Source organism: Balaenoptera ricei, chromosome 14, assembly GCF_028023285.1.
Source record: "Balaenoptera ricei isolate mBalRic1 chromosome 14, mBalRic1.hap2, whole genome shotgun sequence".
NCBI classification, from domain to species: Eukaryota; Metazoa; Chordata; class Mammalia; order Artiodactyla; family Balaenopteridae; genus Balaenoptera; species Balaenoptera ricei.
In genome coordinates, this window is record NC_082652.1 from 74,128,406 (window position 1) to 74,146,017 (window position 17,612).

Sequence of the window (17,612 nt, forward strand, 5' to 3'; positions counted from 1 at the left end):
CAGTTTTGATACTAAAACTATTCCATAAACTTATCTCTCATACTAATTTTGAAGTTAAGAAACAATGTAGTCACCATTTCTTTTTGCATTACCTATTCACTCCTTAATATTGGTTTATAATGTGTTTTATACTTTTTAATGAAGGGCTTTGCACCATTTATCTCGCCTGAGAGACCTGGTTGATGATTCCAGTGGGAAACAGTCACCGAAAATGTGAAGAGGAAAATAAAAGTCTAACCAATAAATAGTCACCACACAACAAAAATGTATTTTTTTTCCTATTGCTTAAACTGACAAAGTAATTAGAAGCCATATATTATTCTGTGATTGGTTCAAGTATTATATATTTTTTAAAAACCAGACTTGAAAATGTCCATAGATTTTTGTGGCCTATCCTCATTTTGTGCCAAACTACCAGGAGGTGAACTAGAAGGACCCACACCATATGTCCTAGTCTGACTTTGGTCTTCAGGCTGTCAGATGTCTAATATTCGAAGATGGATGATTTCCGTTCTTGAAGCTTACATGGACTTAACCTTCTTCAGCATCCTCATCATTTTATCATCTGATTCTGGATCATTAAGAAGCTTTTCCTGGTTTCTATCCAAAATCTCTTAAATAGACTCTTTTATAAAGTTAGCATCCACTTAAGGAGCTTGAGAATGTCAAAATTGTTATGGTGTATCTTATCCATATGGAAGTATGTTACTTTCAAGTTTCATAAAGCAAAGATTTAAGAATATGTTATATTTGTAAATAACATTAATTGATGCAGTGCTAAAAGGATGTTTTATATTGTGAATTCCAGGAAAACCTCATTTAATTAATGCTTTGATTCTATGTAAGATAATCTTGACAGTACTTGACAGTTTATAAAATATTTTGGGGGGGGGATATTTGAGATTTTAATATTTTGATATTATTTCCCAGATTTAAGTTTTGAGGTTAGCTCAAACTAGTAAAAACTATATCAGTGGCCAGTTGCTTTATGAAATTTGATAACTAAACTTAAGTGAATGTGGAAAATCAGAAAGTAACTGTATTTTAAAGCTATTTTGTAAGTGCTGAACTTTCTTTAAAGCAAACTTTCTTTAGGGTTTGTCACTAGCTAGGACTGCTCTATAATTTTGCAACTTCTACCAAGTGAGCGTCTAATAAGCAGGAAGCATCTTTACCAACAAAATGAAGAAATAATTCATAAGACATGGCGAAGCATATTAAAAAAGCCTGATGAAATTAGAGAATAGGTATGTATACAAATAGTACAAATTAACACTACCCAAATTGGAGCGTTTTTGCTAATAAGTAGCTTCACTGTCAAATAGGAATTTCTAAGTACATTGGGTCAAAGAATTTTTCCCCCCAATTTAAAGCACTATCTAAGACCTTTGTTATAGAACTTACATGCCAAAGACTGTGGAGTCAATCCTGTCTTTTTTTCCTTGCCTAGTGCGTCAGTCACTGTACTATTCTTTTTGCCCAGTTTGAGAGTCACTTGCTAATAAGTTTGTTTGGTTTACTCTGTGGAGGTGTTTTTGCCACAGACATTCTATTTCTGATTATGGTCTTCTGCTTCACAGCAGATAGTTTGCATACAATCAAACAAGACATTACTTTGATGATTGAAATGTGGTTGGCCGTTAAAAGTGCAGATAGATTTTAAGTGGATGAACATAGATCTGAGCGGAGCATGTTCCAGCGAAATCCAGTATTCAACGACTTCTAAAGGCAGAGCAGACAAAGATATCAGATAATTACATATTATATGTTGATCAGATGTAATATGTTTAGTATACCTAGAAAGCATCTCCAAAGGGATTATTATGCTGTGTTGACTCTGAGTAGCACTGATTTGGTTAGTGCTCCTATTTGCAAGAACATATATCCAGTACTAAATAAGATAAGCCTGTTCTAAAATTTTGTTATAACTAGTATTTTAAGAAACTTGATTATACTTACCCTTTTGTATTAAATATGGAAGTTTAAGTTTTTTAGCAAAAAAGAGAACTTTATCTAAATGATTAATTCTAACCTTTCAAAAAAATATATAGGAGATTCAAACAAGAAAAAAATGTAAATGATAAATGTTCAATAAATTCTTTAAGGAATTGATTTAGTTAATTGTTAAATATTTCAGTATTTTTTATTTTGAGATTTCCAGAGGAAAAAAAGGAGACAACCGTATTGAGACTGCTGAGTTGGGAATTTAAAGCAGATGAGAACAATTAGATTTTAAAAATAGAATTGTGAATATAAAGTTTTATCAACCTTTTTCTCTCTTTTAGATATATTGAAAAATATTAAATAGAAAAAGTGATAAAATTTTAATAAGACATTTCAGATCTTTAATTGAGCATGAAAAAATTTAACCTAATTCCAAAAATTATTTGAGATCAAGGGATAAAAGTGTGATGCATATGTGAAGACTTGAAACTCAACTGTATTTTCTTTATTATCAGTAAGAACTCTCAGTTTTTTCTGGGACAATTCATTTCAGCTTCATAGAGATTTCTGACCAAACTGAGGAACTCTGTCTTCTTGGGTTTGTTTGGGTTATATGTCTCTCTAGTTATGTTATTTCTTGTTGAAATTTATAAATGTGGATTTTGGGGGTTATTATTTTGTATTTAATGTTTGGGATAATGTCTTGTTAAGTCATATGCAGTTATACCAAAATGTTGCCTGAAGATAAATCATGACAAGATTTCTTTTTTTCCCCCTATGTTTTGAATATGTGGAATCACTCATAACTGAATTTGTTTCCTTTTTTCCTGTCCCACCTTTCACTGTGTCTCAAAACCTCTGTTAGAAGTGCTCTCAAGAAGTAAACTTGACAATAGGCAAGTAGCATGAAAGGGAACAAAATTCATCTGTGGCTAAGATCATTTTCCTTTTTTGAACAAAAAAAATTAGTTTTTTACCCTCCCAGTTTATCCTACATTGTCCTTACAGTAGACCAGACATGTCTGCGTAACAACTTTTTTTTACAATGTAGCAACTTCGTCACATTAACCAAGACTAGTCCATTTGCCTCCTAATATTTATTTAACCCTTAACCATTCTTCCCCTCATTTTCAGTTCATACATCCAAAGACATCCTGACTAGTGTTTACAAGATACTGTTGTACACACCACCAATGTAATCTTACTGATTTATTTCAGCAAGTTTGCTGCAGCTAAATTGCTTTACTCAGATTCTCCCAGACTTTCTATGTATATTCTCACCTTTATGCATATTATTTCCCATACTTGAGATACTCAGTTTTCTTTCACTCTGGTTATTTAAAGCTTACTCTGCCATTTCTTTAAAGCTCTGACAGAGTTTATACTTACTTTTCCAAACATTCTCACCTTCCAAACTCGGGTAGGTTGGCTCTCCGTTTTCCTTCCCCATTGCTCATTTAGCTGTTATATTTCTTGTTTATGTTTTTGATACTCCTCTTGTAGCAAATTTGTATCCCTAGGGGAGAAAATGTCTCAAAAAATATTAGATGATTGATTTTGTTTTGTCTCCTTGATAGTGTCTCTTACATAATGATGTATAACCAGAAACATGTAAATTTAAAGTGTTAATTGATAATTCTAAGCCTGATTTCCTATATAAGGTTGTAAGCTCAAGATAGGAGAAACCACGTCTTTTATTTATGTGATGTCCTGCAAATCCTTTTTAAAATGAGGTAAATTAAACCTATTATGGAAGAGATTTCTTTTTTGATATTGCAGTTTATCAAATAAGATTAACATTTTTGTATTTTGGATGACTTGGCTATAAGCTTTCTAACCTCTTGAGCCCTCAGAACTTTAAGATTTTTGAGTTTTTATATATTCTGCATTTCATCAGGTACATGAGCTATTTTACAGATCTAGGACTAAGTCTAGGGAAACTTTCAGTGGCTGGTTTTCATTGTGTTGCTTCTTTGAGCCTGGCTTGATGGGAAACTATCAGTCTGGGTCCAATCTAGAAACAGAAACCACACAGTGATTGTAAACAAGAGAAGCTTAATATGAAAAAAAGTTTTAAACTGGTCAGACTCCCGGGAGTTCAGCATTTGCAGCAGCTGAAGAAGTGGTGTTTCCCTGGACATGGCTGCCTCCCTCTCTCCCGGGTTCCACAGGGGGAAAAACAGTTTTAAATTGTGACAAAAGAGATAAGATACAAGAGAGCTCTATATGGTACCCCAGAGATAAGGGAGAGTACTCAAGGAAGGACAACCTTGTAAGAAGGAGCTAAGATTTGGGTTCAGAGCTTGTTGAAGGGGTACCTGCAGTCCACTTGATGGCACAGTTTACTGGTTTGCCCAGACCAGAGTCGGTTTTCAGTTACTAGGCAAGCAGGAAGCCATTCTCCAAGGTTCAGGGAAGCTGCAGGTGGTGTCTGGGTGTGGGCCTGGAGAGGGAGTGAGGATTCTTTCTGCGTGCTGGACAGTGCTGGCTGGACACCTGGAGCGTAAGGGGTTTGTATTGGGAAAGTTGAAGGAAGGTGATCACCAGCCTGGGCCAGGTCTGTGAGGTCGCCAAGGAGAGCCATACATTCTGGGACTGTGACTGGGGCAGAGAACTACCTGGTGTCTTTATACCCACCTTGTTTACTGATGGTGGAGCTGCCAGAAAGCAGCAGGTGAGCCCCGTCAGGGTGAATTTGGAGCTGAGAGACTATAAATTGATGACTGGCATGGAAACTCGTCAGGTTCTAGAAAGGTTTTGGTGGGAGAAAACATCATAAGGGAAATAAATGCTTCCCCTGTCCAACCCTGACCTTCCTGTTGTGCAATATACTGTGTAGCCTGTCCAAACCAAGAACCTGGAATAAAGGTAAAATAGCAAAAATGTCAGGTCATTTGGAAAACAGGCCCAGTAAGAAACCTTGGGCCAATATTTTCAAAATCTAATGAATCTGATAATTTTGTAAAAGGAAATGGATCTGAACTAGAAATCTGGGACTATTATAAGTATTCTGGAATTATATGAATGAAGATCAGAATATCAGAGGAGTAGATTGCATTCCTTCAATTGTTTTTCATCAAGGTGCCACGTAACTTTTATTTGAGTGTTTTTGAGCGTTTCCTGCAATTGGAATGCTTTGTTTTGTAGTATATTGCTTCAATTAAGCCATGATTTTTTCTGTGTCTTCCACATATTACTCTTAATTTTGCCTTTCAAGACAATCTCACATGCACAGTTTGGTCTTCCTAATATTGAAACCAACAAAAATAATGCTACTTCCATCTTTCAGGCTGTTTCTAGTTTCTAAATTATTTTTTTGGACAAAGTTTTATGTTCATTATTGTCTCACTTTTTTTTGAATGCTGTCTAGCTTTCCCTGTGTTGTTTGAATATCTATATTGTACAAATGATCCAGAGCCCTACTTAACAGCAAAACTCTAGAGTATGCACTTTATTTTTCGTAGTGATACATGATTGGCATGTATTAGTTTCAGGTGTACAACATAATGATTCGATATTTGATATTTGTATATAAGTCTAGTTAACATCCATCCACTGTATTTTTTCTTTTTTTAAACATCTTTTATTTATTTATTTATTTATTTATTTATTTATTTATTTATTTATTTATTTATTTATTTATGGCTCTGTTGGGTCTTCGTTTCTGTGCAAGGGCTTTCTCTAGTTGCGGCAAGCGGGGGCCACTCTTCATCGCGATGCGCGGGCCTCTCATTATCGCGGCCTCTCTTGTTGCGGAGCACAGGCTCCAGACACGCAGGCTCAGTAATTGTGGCTCACGGGCCTAGTTGCTCCGCGGCATGTGGGATCTTCCCAGACCAGGGCTCGAACCCGTGTCCCCTGCATTGGCAGGCAGATTCTCAACCACTGCACCACCAGGGAAGCCCTGTATTTTTTCTTACTGCCACCCATAGCTAATTTTTTTCCAGCTTTGTTGAGGTATAATTGACAAAATTGTAGGATATTTAAAGTGTATGTCATGATGATTTGATATACACACATTGTGAGAAGATTCCTCCATCTTGTTAATACATTCATCACCTCATATTTATCTCTTATTTTTGGTGAGTTTTCATTTTTTAAGAAATGTGGCATCAGATGTCCAAGATGCATAGAGTAGACGCATAAAGGATCTACATATTGTTCTTTGATAATTTATTATTCCATTCAGCATTCATTTATTTTGCTCTGCGTGGTGGTGGAAGGAGGAGAGAGGAGTGTAAGGGTGGGAGAGATGATGACAAAGTATGGCTATCTTGAGGAACTCGATGGAAATACATAAATGGATACAGTTACACTACCCCAGGTAAGTATTGTTTCAGAGAAACGAAGATGGAGCAACTGCTATTAAGGCTCAGGCGATGGAGCAGCTAAATGGCTGGAAGAATCAGGAATGAGTTCGCTCAGGAGGGAATGCTTGAGCTGATCTCCAAAATGAACAAATTTGCTGTCAAAGAAATTGGATGAAAGGGTGTTTGCTCTAGGCAGAGAGTAAGACGTTCAAAGACTTGAGTCATTAAAAAGGTCTGATACAAAATTACTGACTTGGAAGGGTATGTTGTGTGTTGTAGTGGAAGAAACCAGTGCTTTAACATCGGGCAGATTTGTTTTATGATTCCACCATTTATTAGCTCTTTGTTGTAAACAAGCTCCTTGATCTTGCCTGAGGCTTTATTTAAATTTTCCCTTCCATTTGTAGTAGGTACTTGGCAGTTTTGTTTCAAGAATTAAATGGTAATGCCTCACACATGTGATTTCAGTAAACACTAGCTGCTAATAATGGTAATACACCTAGGTGGGGGGAGGCGCTAGGAATAAGACAGAAGGCTGAATTTACCCTTGTGGTTCCCCATTCTACTCTGTACCTTGTAGCAAGAATTATCCTTGAGAAACGTGTCTGATGATGTTGTACCTCTTCAAACTTTCCAGTGGCTTCCCATCTCAGAGTAATTGTGAAGTTCCTACCCTAGCCTAGAAAACCCAATAAGGTGTGCCAACACCTCTCCCTTCACCCCTGCAAGGCCGAGACCTTTCCTGTCACCCCATTTGCTCTCTGATTCAGCCACATTGGTCTTGCTGTTATCAGGTAACTACAAACATGCCTCTGCCTCCAGGCCTTTGCAGTGTTTCCTCCCATCTGGTCAGACTTTGCACAAACACCCCATGATTCCCTCCCTCACTTCAGGTGTCTGCTCAAATGCCACTTTACCAGACAGGCCTACCCTGACCCCTCCCCGCCCAGGCCCCATGCTGGTCTGCTTTTCCCCTTTACCTCCTACCTTATTTTTCTTCACTGAATGTTGAGGGCAGGAGCTTTGCATTATTCACTGTTTACCCCTCAACAACTAGAATAGTGCCTAGGGGTAATTAAAAGTGCTACATAAATAGTTCTTCTCTGAATGAATGAGGCTGAGAAAGTGGTTTGGGGGGCCATGCTCAGATGGCCCCCAAGAATTTTGGATTTTATTCTGTAGGCAGAAGGAATGGGACCAGTGGTTTTGCTGCAGCTTCAAGTGAATGTTAATCTTTGCTACTGTTGCCGTTAGTCCCTCCATTGATTTGTGGCCGCAGTCAACTTGAACTTCTTCCCAAATACTATTTTCCTTCTTTCCAGTAGTTAGTCTTTAAAGCCTGATACTGTGACATAAATGCATTACGTTAGTAATTTCTTCAGGAAATAAAGCTAGAAAGTAGGCCTTATCTAGTTTTTGTTCAGAAATACAGTTTTACTGGGGTTCCTATGATATTGTAAAATAAGTCCCTAGAATATAGGTTTTATTTTTTTATAATAATATTTAGACAGCTATTTATTTGTCTTAGTTTGCAGTACTAGATGTTATTTGATTTACTGAATGATTTATGTTGGCCTTTGGACTTGAGTATAAGAAGACAACAGAAACAAGCACAAAGAAGTCTCTTGGAGTGGGATTCAGAAGCCCTGATGACAGGAGCCCTGGAAGGACCTCAAATCATTTCGGTCTTCATTTTTATTATTATTTTTTTGGACCTGGGGGAAATATGAAAAATTTTGTTCAGAAAGAGATTTACTTATTATTCCCAGTTAAAGCAGAATCAATATTCTATTAAAAATGAACAAAGTTTTGCAAACGTTTCCCAACTTTCTGCTGTAGTTCTCATTCTTCGTGTTTTTCTGAGTCAGATTTCGTACAAGGGTTTAAAATTTAAGTGTCAGATTTTCCCCCCTTGTTAGTTGGGGTGCCTTGGGCAAGTTACAGCTGTAAGATTCACTTTATAAAGCAGAGCCGATTGGGCTGCCTCACACACTTGTAAGGATTAAGTGAGAGAATGCCTGTAAAGTGTTTGCTTAGCACAGTGCCTCACCATAGAAAGTGCCCAGTGTTAGCTGTTATTGATAAATGCAATTATGTCAGTACTTGTTTTCAGAGTTTCAGCTAGTTATAATTGTTGCCATTTAGCTGCCTGTGTGTGGATATTTTGTAGAAATAGATGCTGGTCAGTGTTAGTAAGGACTGTTTAAAATTTTTCCCGCTAGAGGGCACTATTTTGGCAGCAACAAGATAAATTGTGTGATTGGCCTGCTACCCATTTATCTGGCTTTGCGCTCAGCCCCTGGCATTCATTCACCAGTTACAACTCTTGAAAACTGTGCTGGAATATGTTAAGAAATGCTCTTATCTCCCTCTCCCTTCCCACACCAAGGTATAACTATTTTGAGGAGAAAGAAACATCTCTCTCCATTCTGTAGACCAGATACATTCTTTAGACTGTTAGCATTATGATTAGGATCCCAATTCTCTTCTTCCTCTTCAGGATGCTTCAGCCCAGGGTTCCTGTTAGACCACTGATGTCCTTTGCGCTCCGTCTCTCCTAGTTACCGTCCCCACACTCACATAATGGAAGGGTGTTTGAGCCTAGGCACATGCTTTTGCCATTGTAAAGTGGTGGCCCTTGAAAGAATATTTCGCTTTGGGTCTTCAGCAAGGTATAGGCCTGACATCATGAGTTGGGAGTGGAGGTTCAAGGGAAGCACACTTGTTACTTATCCTTTAGACCTCTTCACCGTACATATGATTAAAGCAAGTTTAGCTGGTAGACTAAGCCAGTGGCCATAGCCTCCCCAACACTCTCACTTCAAGTTGGAGAAAAGAGAAGGTGTGAGGTGGGGAACGAGTAAAAACAGAAAGGGACAACGAGGTGAAACACGAACTTTGATAGCATCACTGTATTGAACTAACAGACCCTGCTTCGGTTAGTTTTTTCATGGATTAGTAGAAGTTTCAGATTCCTAGCTGGTGACCATGCCTACAAAGTAACTTTACAGGAGATGTTATAACATCCGTATCCTGGTTTGCATGTGACTTGTTTTCTGTATACAGTAGAATGTGAAATTTGAGGGGCTCAGTTTCCATGTCAGGTCTCTACTTAGCCATGGTCACAAAGAGGAGCCCCCAAATGTGAAAGGATGAGTGAGGTATAGAGGTGAGGGCTGAGGAGTAGAGGGGAGGATCTGGCAGGATGACTGGGAGGCTGGGCATTCTCTATTGTCTGGTCGGGATAGAAGGGGGACTCCCCTCTGAGTCATCTTTGTAGAGTTCTGAATTGTAAAGCTAGGAGCTGATGTCTCTGTATCCCAGTTCTAGGATCTAGAAATGTCTAGATTTTATAGCATGGAGTTTTTATAGCACTCTCTATGACCCCATAGTCTCAGGTTCAAGTGGAAAAGTCCAAACTCTTAGCATTACCTGTGTAGCAGGGGCCTTTCTGGCTGTTGGAAGGCCTCACTTGGCAAGAATGACACAAATGAGGGCTTTGGTTCAGTACTTTGAACAGTACCTTGTCCAAGAACCACATATTCTGGGCTTTTCTGGTGGCGCAGTGGTTAAGAATCCGCCTGCCAATGCAGGGGACACAGGTTCGAGCCCTTGTCTGGGAAGATCCCGCATGCCGCGGAGCAACGAAGCCCGTGCGCCACAACTACTGAGCCTGTGCTCTAGAGCCCGCAAGCCACAACTACTGAGCCCGTGCGCCACAACTACTGAAGCCCGTGCCCCTAGAGCCCGTGCTCCGCAACAAGAGAAGCCACTGCAATGAGAAGCCCGTGCACTGCAACAAAGAATAGCCCCCTCTCGCCGCAACTAGAGAAAGCCTGCATGCAGCAACGAAGACCCAACGCAGCCATAAATAAATAAATAAATAAAATTTAAAAAAGAAAAGAACCACATATTCTGACCTCGAATAAAAAGAGGGCAAGGTAGGAATGCTTTTAATGTTGGCAGAGTTGAGATAAGGGGTGAAATTAGAGATGACTAATTTCACTACTGACTTTAAAAGTGAGCAACCAGGGCAGGACAGGAATAAAGACGCAGACATAGAGAATGGACTTGAGGACACGGGGAGGGGGAAGGGTAAGCTAGGACGACGTGAGAGGGTGGCACTGACATATATACACTACCAAAGGTAAAATAGATAGCTAGTGGGAAGCAGCTGCATAGCACAGGGAGATCAGCTCGGTGCTTCGTGACCACCAGAGGGGTGGGATAGGGAGGGTAGGGGGGAGATGCAAGAGGGAGGGGATATGGGGATATAAGTATACATATAGCTGATTCACTTTGTTATACAGCAGAAACTAACAAAACAAGGTAAAGCAATTATACTCCAATAAAGATGTTAAAAAAAAAAAGTGAGCAACCATTGGTTGTACAGGAACTAGTTTATAAACAGTCTAGTAGAAGTAGTCATCCTTTTAATAAAGTAGGATCCACCCTACCTGGAAGAGAAGCTAATAAATGATGATTAACTGATTCTTTTTTTATATAATTTTAAAAATTCTTTATTTATTTTTGACTGCGTTGGGTCTTCGTTGCTGTACGCGGGCTTTCTCTAGTTGTGGCGAGAGGGGGCTATTCTTTGTTGCAGTGCCCGGGCTTCTCATTGCAGTGGCTTCTCGTTGCGGAGCACAGGCTCTAGGTGTGTGGGCTTCAGTAGTTGTGGTGCACGGCCTCAGTAGTTGTGACTCGCGGGCTCTAGAGCGCAGGCTCAGTAGTTGTGGAGCACGGGCTTTGTTGCTCCACGGCATGTGGGATCTTCCCAGACCAGGGCTCAAACCTGTGTCCCCTGCATTGGCAGGGGGATTCTTAACCACTGAGCCACCAGGGAAGCCCGATGACTAACTGATTCTTATCACACACCTTTCTAGATAATCCTAGGTTCTGAATCTGAGAGTGGGAAGAAATTACATCTGTGTTCTAGAGCAGGGATGGGCAAACTATGGCTCATAGTTGGAATTTAGCCTCCCACTGGTTTTCTGTAGAGTTCATAAGCTAAGAATGTTTTTTATGTTTTTAAATGGTTGAAGAAAATTTAAAAGATGAATATTCTATGACACATAAAGAATACAATCTCTATCGACATTACTAGACCAAGCACTCATCACAATATTTCCAACTTGGAGAAAAGCCAATTAGGAAAAAAAAATTTTTTAATCATAACAGCAGAATTTCTTCAAAAATATAAAAAATGAAAATGAGAGTCACAGTAAGTTTAGAATGGCTTAGCCAAATAAGGAAAACTGTTTACTGATAGTGAGTTTATTAAATTCTGCTTAATTGCAACAACTGAAGGAATGTGTCCAGAGAAAATAAACTTGTTTAAGACTATTAACCTCTTGGGGAGAATAATTGACCAAAGAGTTGATGATATTGGGAGCAACATTAATAGTTAAAAATCAGGGCAAATGATTTCTTTGGTTTTTCTTGGCTCTTGAGTCCAAAAGGTGTTACTGATACTACTAAGTTGTTTTTTTATTCCAAAGGTCAAAGCTGAGTTTGAATTGACAAAAGAATTACCCTATATGAATAGTCTGCATGTTACAACTAAAAAAGGGAATAGCTCAAAGAATTTGAGAAAAATTAATCAGTAAACATGAAGTGGAATCTACTAAGATGTATTACAACTTACAGTGATAAAAATGTGTGAAGCAGAGAAAAAAGCTTAGTTGTACAAATTTACAAGTCTTATGAAAATGTAAGATGTTTATAGCTTATTTGTGGTATTATTCATTAGCAGGTGCTTTGCAGAAAATATTTGAGTCTACCCTGTGTTACTGAGCCAGTGGTGTCAATGGTGAGCTTCATTTGCTCTTGTGGACTTAACCTTTATCAATTCTGTGAATTTTTATCAGAAATAGAAGCTGAATCTTCTCTCTTGCCCTACCACACATCAGTTTGATGACTCAGCAGTGGTAAAATTTTATTGTGATTTTTTAAAATCTTAGGGCCAAAATTGAAGTTTTTGTTAATGAGAAGAAAAAGTGTTCCTCTATTATGGAACACTGAATGGCATTGGAAATTAGCTTTTGAGGCAGATAAGTTTCTTAATGAATTCAACCTAAAGTTGCAAGGCAAAACATCAACTATATGCAAATTTTATATGTGATAAAGTCATTTTGATGGCAACTAATGTTGCTTGAATCTTAAGTAATGTCAAACACTTGTCATGCTTTCAAGTGTTAAAACAAGAAGCAAGATCTCTACTCCTCCACAAATTTGCAGTAGACTGATTTTAAAGCTACACGTTTCAGCAGCATTTTTTGGACCTCCATGCAAGTACAAAGATTTCCAATTTAAAAATCTATTTAATTGTACAATTGAAGGGCTTTTGCCTTGTCTTCAATTGGAGGTGATTAATGTATTTTATTTTTTATTTTTATTTTTTAAAATTAATTAATTATTTATTTTTGACTGCGTTGGGTCTTCGTTGCTGCACATGGGCTTTCTCTAGATGCGGCAAGCAGGGGCTACTCTTTGTTGCAGTGTGTGGGCTTCTCATTGTGGTGGCTTCTCTTGTTGCAGAGCACGGGCTCTAGGCGCCCAGGCTTCAGGAGTTGTGGCTTGCGGGCTCTGGAGCGCAGGCTCAGCAATTGTGGCACACGGGCTTAGTTGCTCCGTGGCATGTGGGATCTTCCCGGACCAGGGCTCGAACCCATGTCCCCTGCATTGGCAGGCGGATTCTTAACCATTGCGCCACCAGGGAAGCCCTGTTATACTTCTTTTGCTAGCTTGATTAATTGTTGAACCTTCTTCCTTCCAGTTATATGTGACTATGTCTCAGTCCTTCCTGATTTGGGTTCAGTATCTGCTTTCCCTGGATTACCCATCTTACTCATTGTTCTCTTCCCTAGTTTACTGCAATATCTATATAGAAATAATATACCTGTAATTTATAAACATATATCATTTAAAATTTTTTTATTAATTCAGTTTTCTTTATTATAAGCTGCTATTGAAGTATGTGATGAAATTTTTTTAACACGAGTCTTGCATGAGAGAAATGTGGCAAAAATCTTTGAATATACATTTTATTTAAAAATCTTTTGGAGCCACAAGCAAGATTTGGGTGGAGCCATATGTAGTGTTGCTTATGAATAAAGATATGAGTATGTATACTGTGGAATTCTCAAGGTGGGTATATCAGGATTAGCTGGGTGGTATTTCTTCCTCAACTCCATCACTGAGTTGTGATGAGGTACAACGTGTTGCAAGTGTCAGTGTCTGGAGACAAAAAGAAGTTGACAGCCTCTGTTACATTGTATCTTTTCATCCTTAAATGCTGACCAAGATATCTTCATAGTTACATATATTTCAGAAAACAAAGGTTGTGTGTGACAAGAAATGTTGGGTGTTTCTTTGTTTGTTTCCAACGGCTAAGTGGGGACTCTGGAGTCAGACCTGTCTGTGTTCGAGGCTCTACCACATGCTAGCTATATGACCCTGGTTTAGTTAACTTCTCTACACTTTGCCTTTCTCATTTGCAAAATGGGGCTAGTGATAGTACCTACATCAGAGGATTGTCGTGAGCATTTAATGGGACAATAAAATAGATTATAAAGGAAGCCTCGATAAATGTTAACTATTACATTATTACTATTGTTATTAGTCACTAGGTATAATGTTTCTATGTATCTTTTGCTTTGGAGCAATAGAGTGTTGCTCATACTTAACTAACTTAAGATCATCGTTATCTCTTGTGATTTATCTGTTGTCTGCTTCTTGGAGAAGTTAACTATGCCCTTCTAAACAGATATATCACTGATATAAACCATTACAGTCAATATTTGTTGAATGAATGCACATGAGCTGTAACAGAAGTTTTCTGGAGTTGGACTCAGCTGATTTTGTTGTTCATATCACCACTCAATAGCCTTCTGTTCTAAAATGCTGTTGGATTGGCACTAAAAATTACATATGAAGCACTTATATTGGGGAACAAACAAACAAAAGCTGGAATGTTGAATATCTTGAATTATTATGTCAATGAAATCTTGAAAACAATGGGAGTGTTGGGAATCCAGCAGTGTTATTTCCCCAAATAATTATATCTCTAATTCAAGTGGGTAGAGCTAGACAGTCCTAAGGGTTATTTAATCTAGCCTTAATTTTATACACATGAGGAAAACTGACTTAGCAAGGTTAAGGAACTTGTCCAAGATCAGATTGTCATGTAGAGCTGCGTGAATAGAATATTTTCATTTTCTTCACAAGTTCAGAGCTCCTTCCCAGCTCTTTCCCTTCTCTGACACTTATTTTAGGAGCCCATACCCACCTAACGCCTGTGAGTGTTAGAGTTCTTCCTGAGAACATTCTGCAGTGGGTAATGGTGAACTATGGGATCAGTGGGAACATGTATTGAGTCTCTTCCCACAAATGTCTGAAAATTAAATGTATGGCATTGATTTTGAGGTGACAAAATATTTAAAATAAATTAAGTTTTATCTGTGGGACCAGTAAGGGGATTTCCTCATCTTGTTACCAGGGTACTATAAAACATAGTTTTTTTTCTTGTTTAATTTTCCTTGTGTATTTGTTACTGGTGTGAATCATTACATTGTTGTCTTTGAGGCAACAAGGGTCTATATCTTCTATGATACTGGTAACTGTCTCCAGTGTCTGGTCATCTGAAAGTTGGCAATAGATAAGAAACATTTGCATAATAAGAGTGTTGATCAATCTTGTTACTGGTAGACATTTCAAAAGAAGTAATCAAATAATTGCCAACTTTATCTTATCAGCTTTTTCCACCTGAATCACAGAAGGCAGATAACTTGGAGATGGGGGCAGCTGGGGAAATGTTCTTATTGAAACAAAGAAGCACTGCCTTTTCTTCTATGCCAGCATGGCATAAAGGAAGAATCCAGCTGGCTCAGGTTTTCTAACAGAAACAATATGCATATATTCTGTTTTCAGCTTAACCTTTCAACCAGTAATTTTAGCACCCACCAAGGGATCTTGCTTGAAGCAATTATTATTATGATAATCTAATGGTGATTTTCTGTTTCTTTCATTAAAAAATATATTTTTGGTGGATATCTGATGAATATCTTACATAGATATTAAGGACTCCTGCCTTCCCACCAGCACTGCCCATTTTGGAGACTAAAGTGACCATGGTTTAAATGATGTTAGATGGTGAAAGGGTGGGTTAGAAGAAGATGAAGGGCTTAAAAGATAAGAAATATATTGGCGGTAGTACTTAGGTATGGTCTAGATAGGAAGTTCACTGTAATGGCAATAAGAAAACCTGGGTTTTAGTTACAATTCTGTTATCTTAATATAAGCAGGTCTTTTACTCCGATTTTCTAATTTGCAAAATAAGGACAATTCTATAAATGATTCAAGGTAATGGGTGAGGATGTAGTAATTTGACTTACTAGGAGGGGTAATAGGTGGTTTATGAATTCAGATGTCCTTCTACCATATTAAAATCAGGGTGTTATTAAAGTAGTGAGTCTACTTGTGCTTATTAAAAAGGCAAAGGCTGACATTCATTGGGCATTTACTATGTATGGGCACTGTGCTACGTGCTTTACTTACATTAACTAGTTCAGTCCTCTCGCACCTTTATGAGGGCAACATTGTTAGCCCCATTGTAAAGATGAAGAACTTGAGGCACAGAGAGGTTAAATACCTTGCCCCAGGTCACACAGCTAATAAGTGGCAGAATTAGGATTCAAACCTTGGTGGTCTGGCTCTAGAATTTTCACTCTTAATCATACACTACAAACTTCTGCCCTGGTTATAGCCACTGGCAGGACTGATATTCATCTAGTATATACTGATGTGGCCACACCACCTATATTTCCATTGAGTCTTAGAGACCACTCATTGTAAAGCACATCCCATTTTTAGAGATGTTAAAATGTAGAATTCATTCTAACAAATGCACAAGGCAAATTTAATAGGAAAAATATGTTTTATGGTACTCTGATAGCATGATGAGAAAATCACCTTGCTGGCTCCACAGATAAATTATTTTGTATTTTATTACCTCAAAAATCAATGCCATACATTTAAATGCCAGGTCTTTGTGAGAAAAGGCTAAATTGATATGAGTCCCTGACACGTCTTAGATTTGATGAGATATGGTAGGAAAGCCACAAAGTCACTCCCCATCACTTGAGCATAGATTAACCTTCAGCCTTGTCAGAGCTTGAGCTGCCTGACCCAGATAGAATGTATATTTTTACCACATGGTCTGTTACTAAACTACTTACAGACAAGCCAGAGATATGAAATAGAATGTAACTGACTAAGTGTGCCTACCAAGTGAAACAGTGTTGGGACTCGAAGACTTAGCTCAAAATTATGGTTTCAGAGGGGCCTTGCCTTTTCTTCCTATCTCAAACACAATTATTCTTTCTGTCCTCGCAAGATCTTGTACATACGTCTATCAGAACGCAGCACATTTTTTGGGGAAATTATTTGCTTTCTTTTCCATTTCTCCTACTAGATTATAAGGTAATAAAAGGCTTTGTAATGTGCAGAGTGGTATACAGCCTGGAATAGAGTAGGCATTCAACCATGTTTATGGAAGGAATAAAGGTAGGAAGATAGAAAGGAAAGGAGGATGAGTGACTGTTTTGTGGATTACAGTAGTAGTTTTTAGCTTACTCAAGCCACAGCTCACCACCAGGAAAGCTGATGCAAAATGAATTTTAAAGGAAGATTTAACTTTCAGGTAACAAAATTATCCAATAAGTAAACCACATAGAAAAATCAGTCACATTATCTAGAGGCAGGACTGATTTGGGTGATAAAAGGTTGTGCTAGACTGAGCACCCACCATCAGACTCTGCAGAGAACCAATGTCATGGAAGAATCTTTTGATAAAGGGTGCTTTGCTTCTACACTAAAACTAGTTGTGTGATTTCGGGCAGGTATCGCACCTCTTCGTGCCTCAGGTTCCTAATTTACAAAATGGGAATAATCATCATAGTACCTGACAGGATTGCTGTAAGAATTAAATCCCATGATGTATGGAAAGCACTTAGTACTGTGCCTGGTACTTTGTTGAAGGGAGGAAATAAATGTTAGTCAGCTATTGTTGTTATTATCTGTGTATGTGCCATCAGTGAGCAAACAGTTGGGGACCAAAAGAAGTGTTTTGTTGGTCTCTAATTTGGCAATGCTTTCTACGGGTTTTTTTTTTTTTTTCCAACTGAGATTATTGTTTAAGAAACAACTTCCTTGTTTCATTTCCTTAACTTTCCGCTCTATATAAGCACTTCCTTCCTTAAGAATTATCATTCTTCTCCCTTCAGGGATCTCTCCATTTGCTAAAGCTACATCCCTCCCCTGTTTTTCTTTTTCAGTGAATTGCTTGCCCATCTATGC

General features: G+C 38.2%; 1 protein-coding gene across 3 annotated transcripts in view; it reads left to right on the forward strand.

Annotated features, from left to right (window-relative positions):
- Positions 1–17,612, forward strand: part of C14H18orf54 (chromosome 14 C18orf54 homolog) — a 39,202-nt gene extending 21,590 nt beyond the window's left edge. Inside the window, exon 8 of one of the 3 annotated variants that reach the window (XM_059894223.1) lies at positions 17,591–17,612. In XM_059894223.1, the coding sequence (XP_059750206.1) occupies positions 17,591–17,593 (3 nt within the window). In that variant the 3' untranslated portion in view covers positions 17,594–17,612. Of the gene's footprint in view, positions 1–144; positions 662–17,590 lie in introns of those variants that run through there. The other 2 variants (XM_059894222.1, XM_059894224.1) reach the window with 2 other exon arrangements.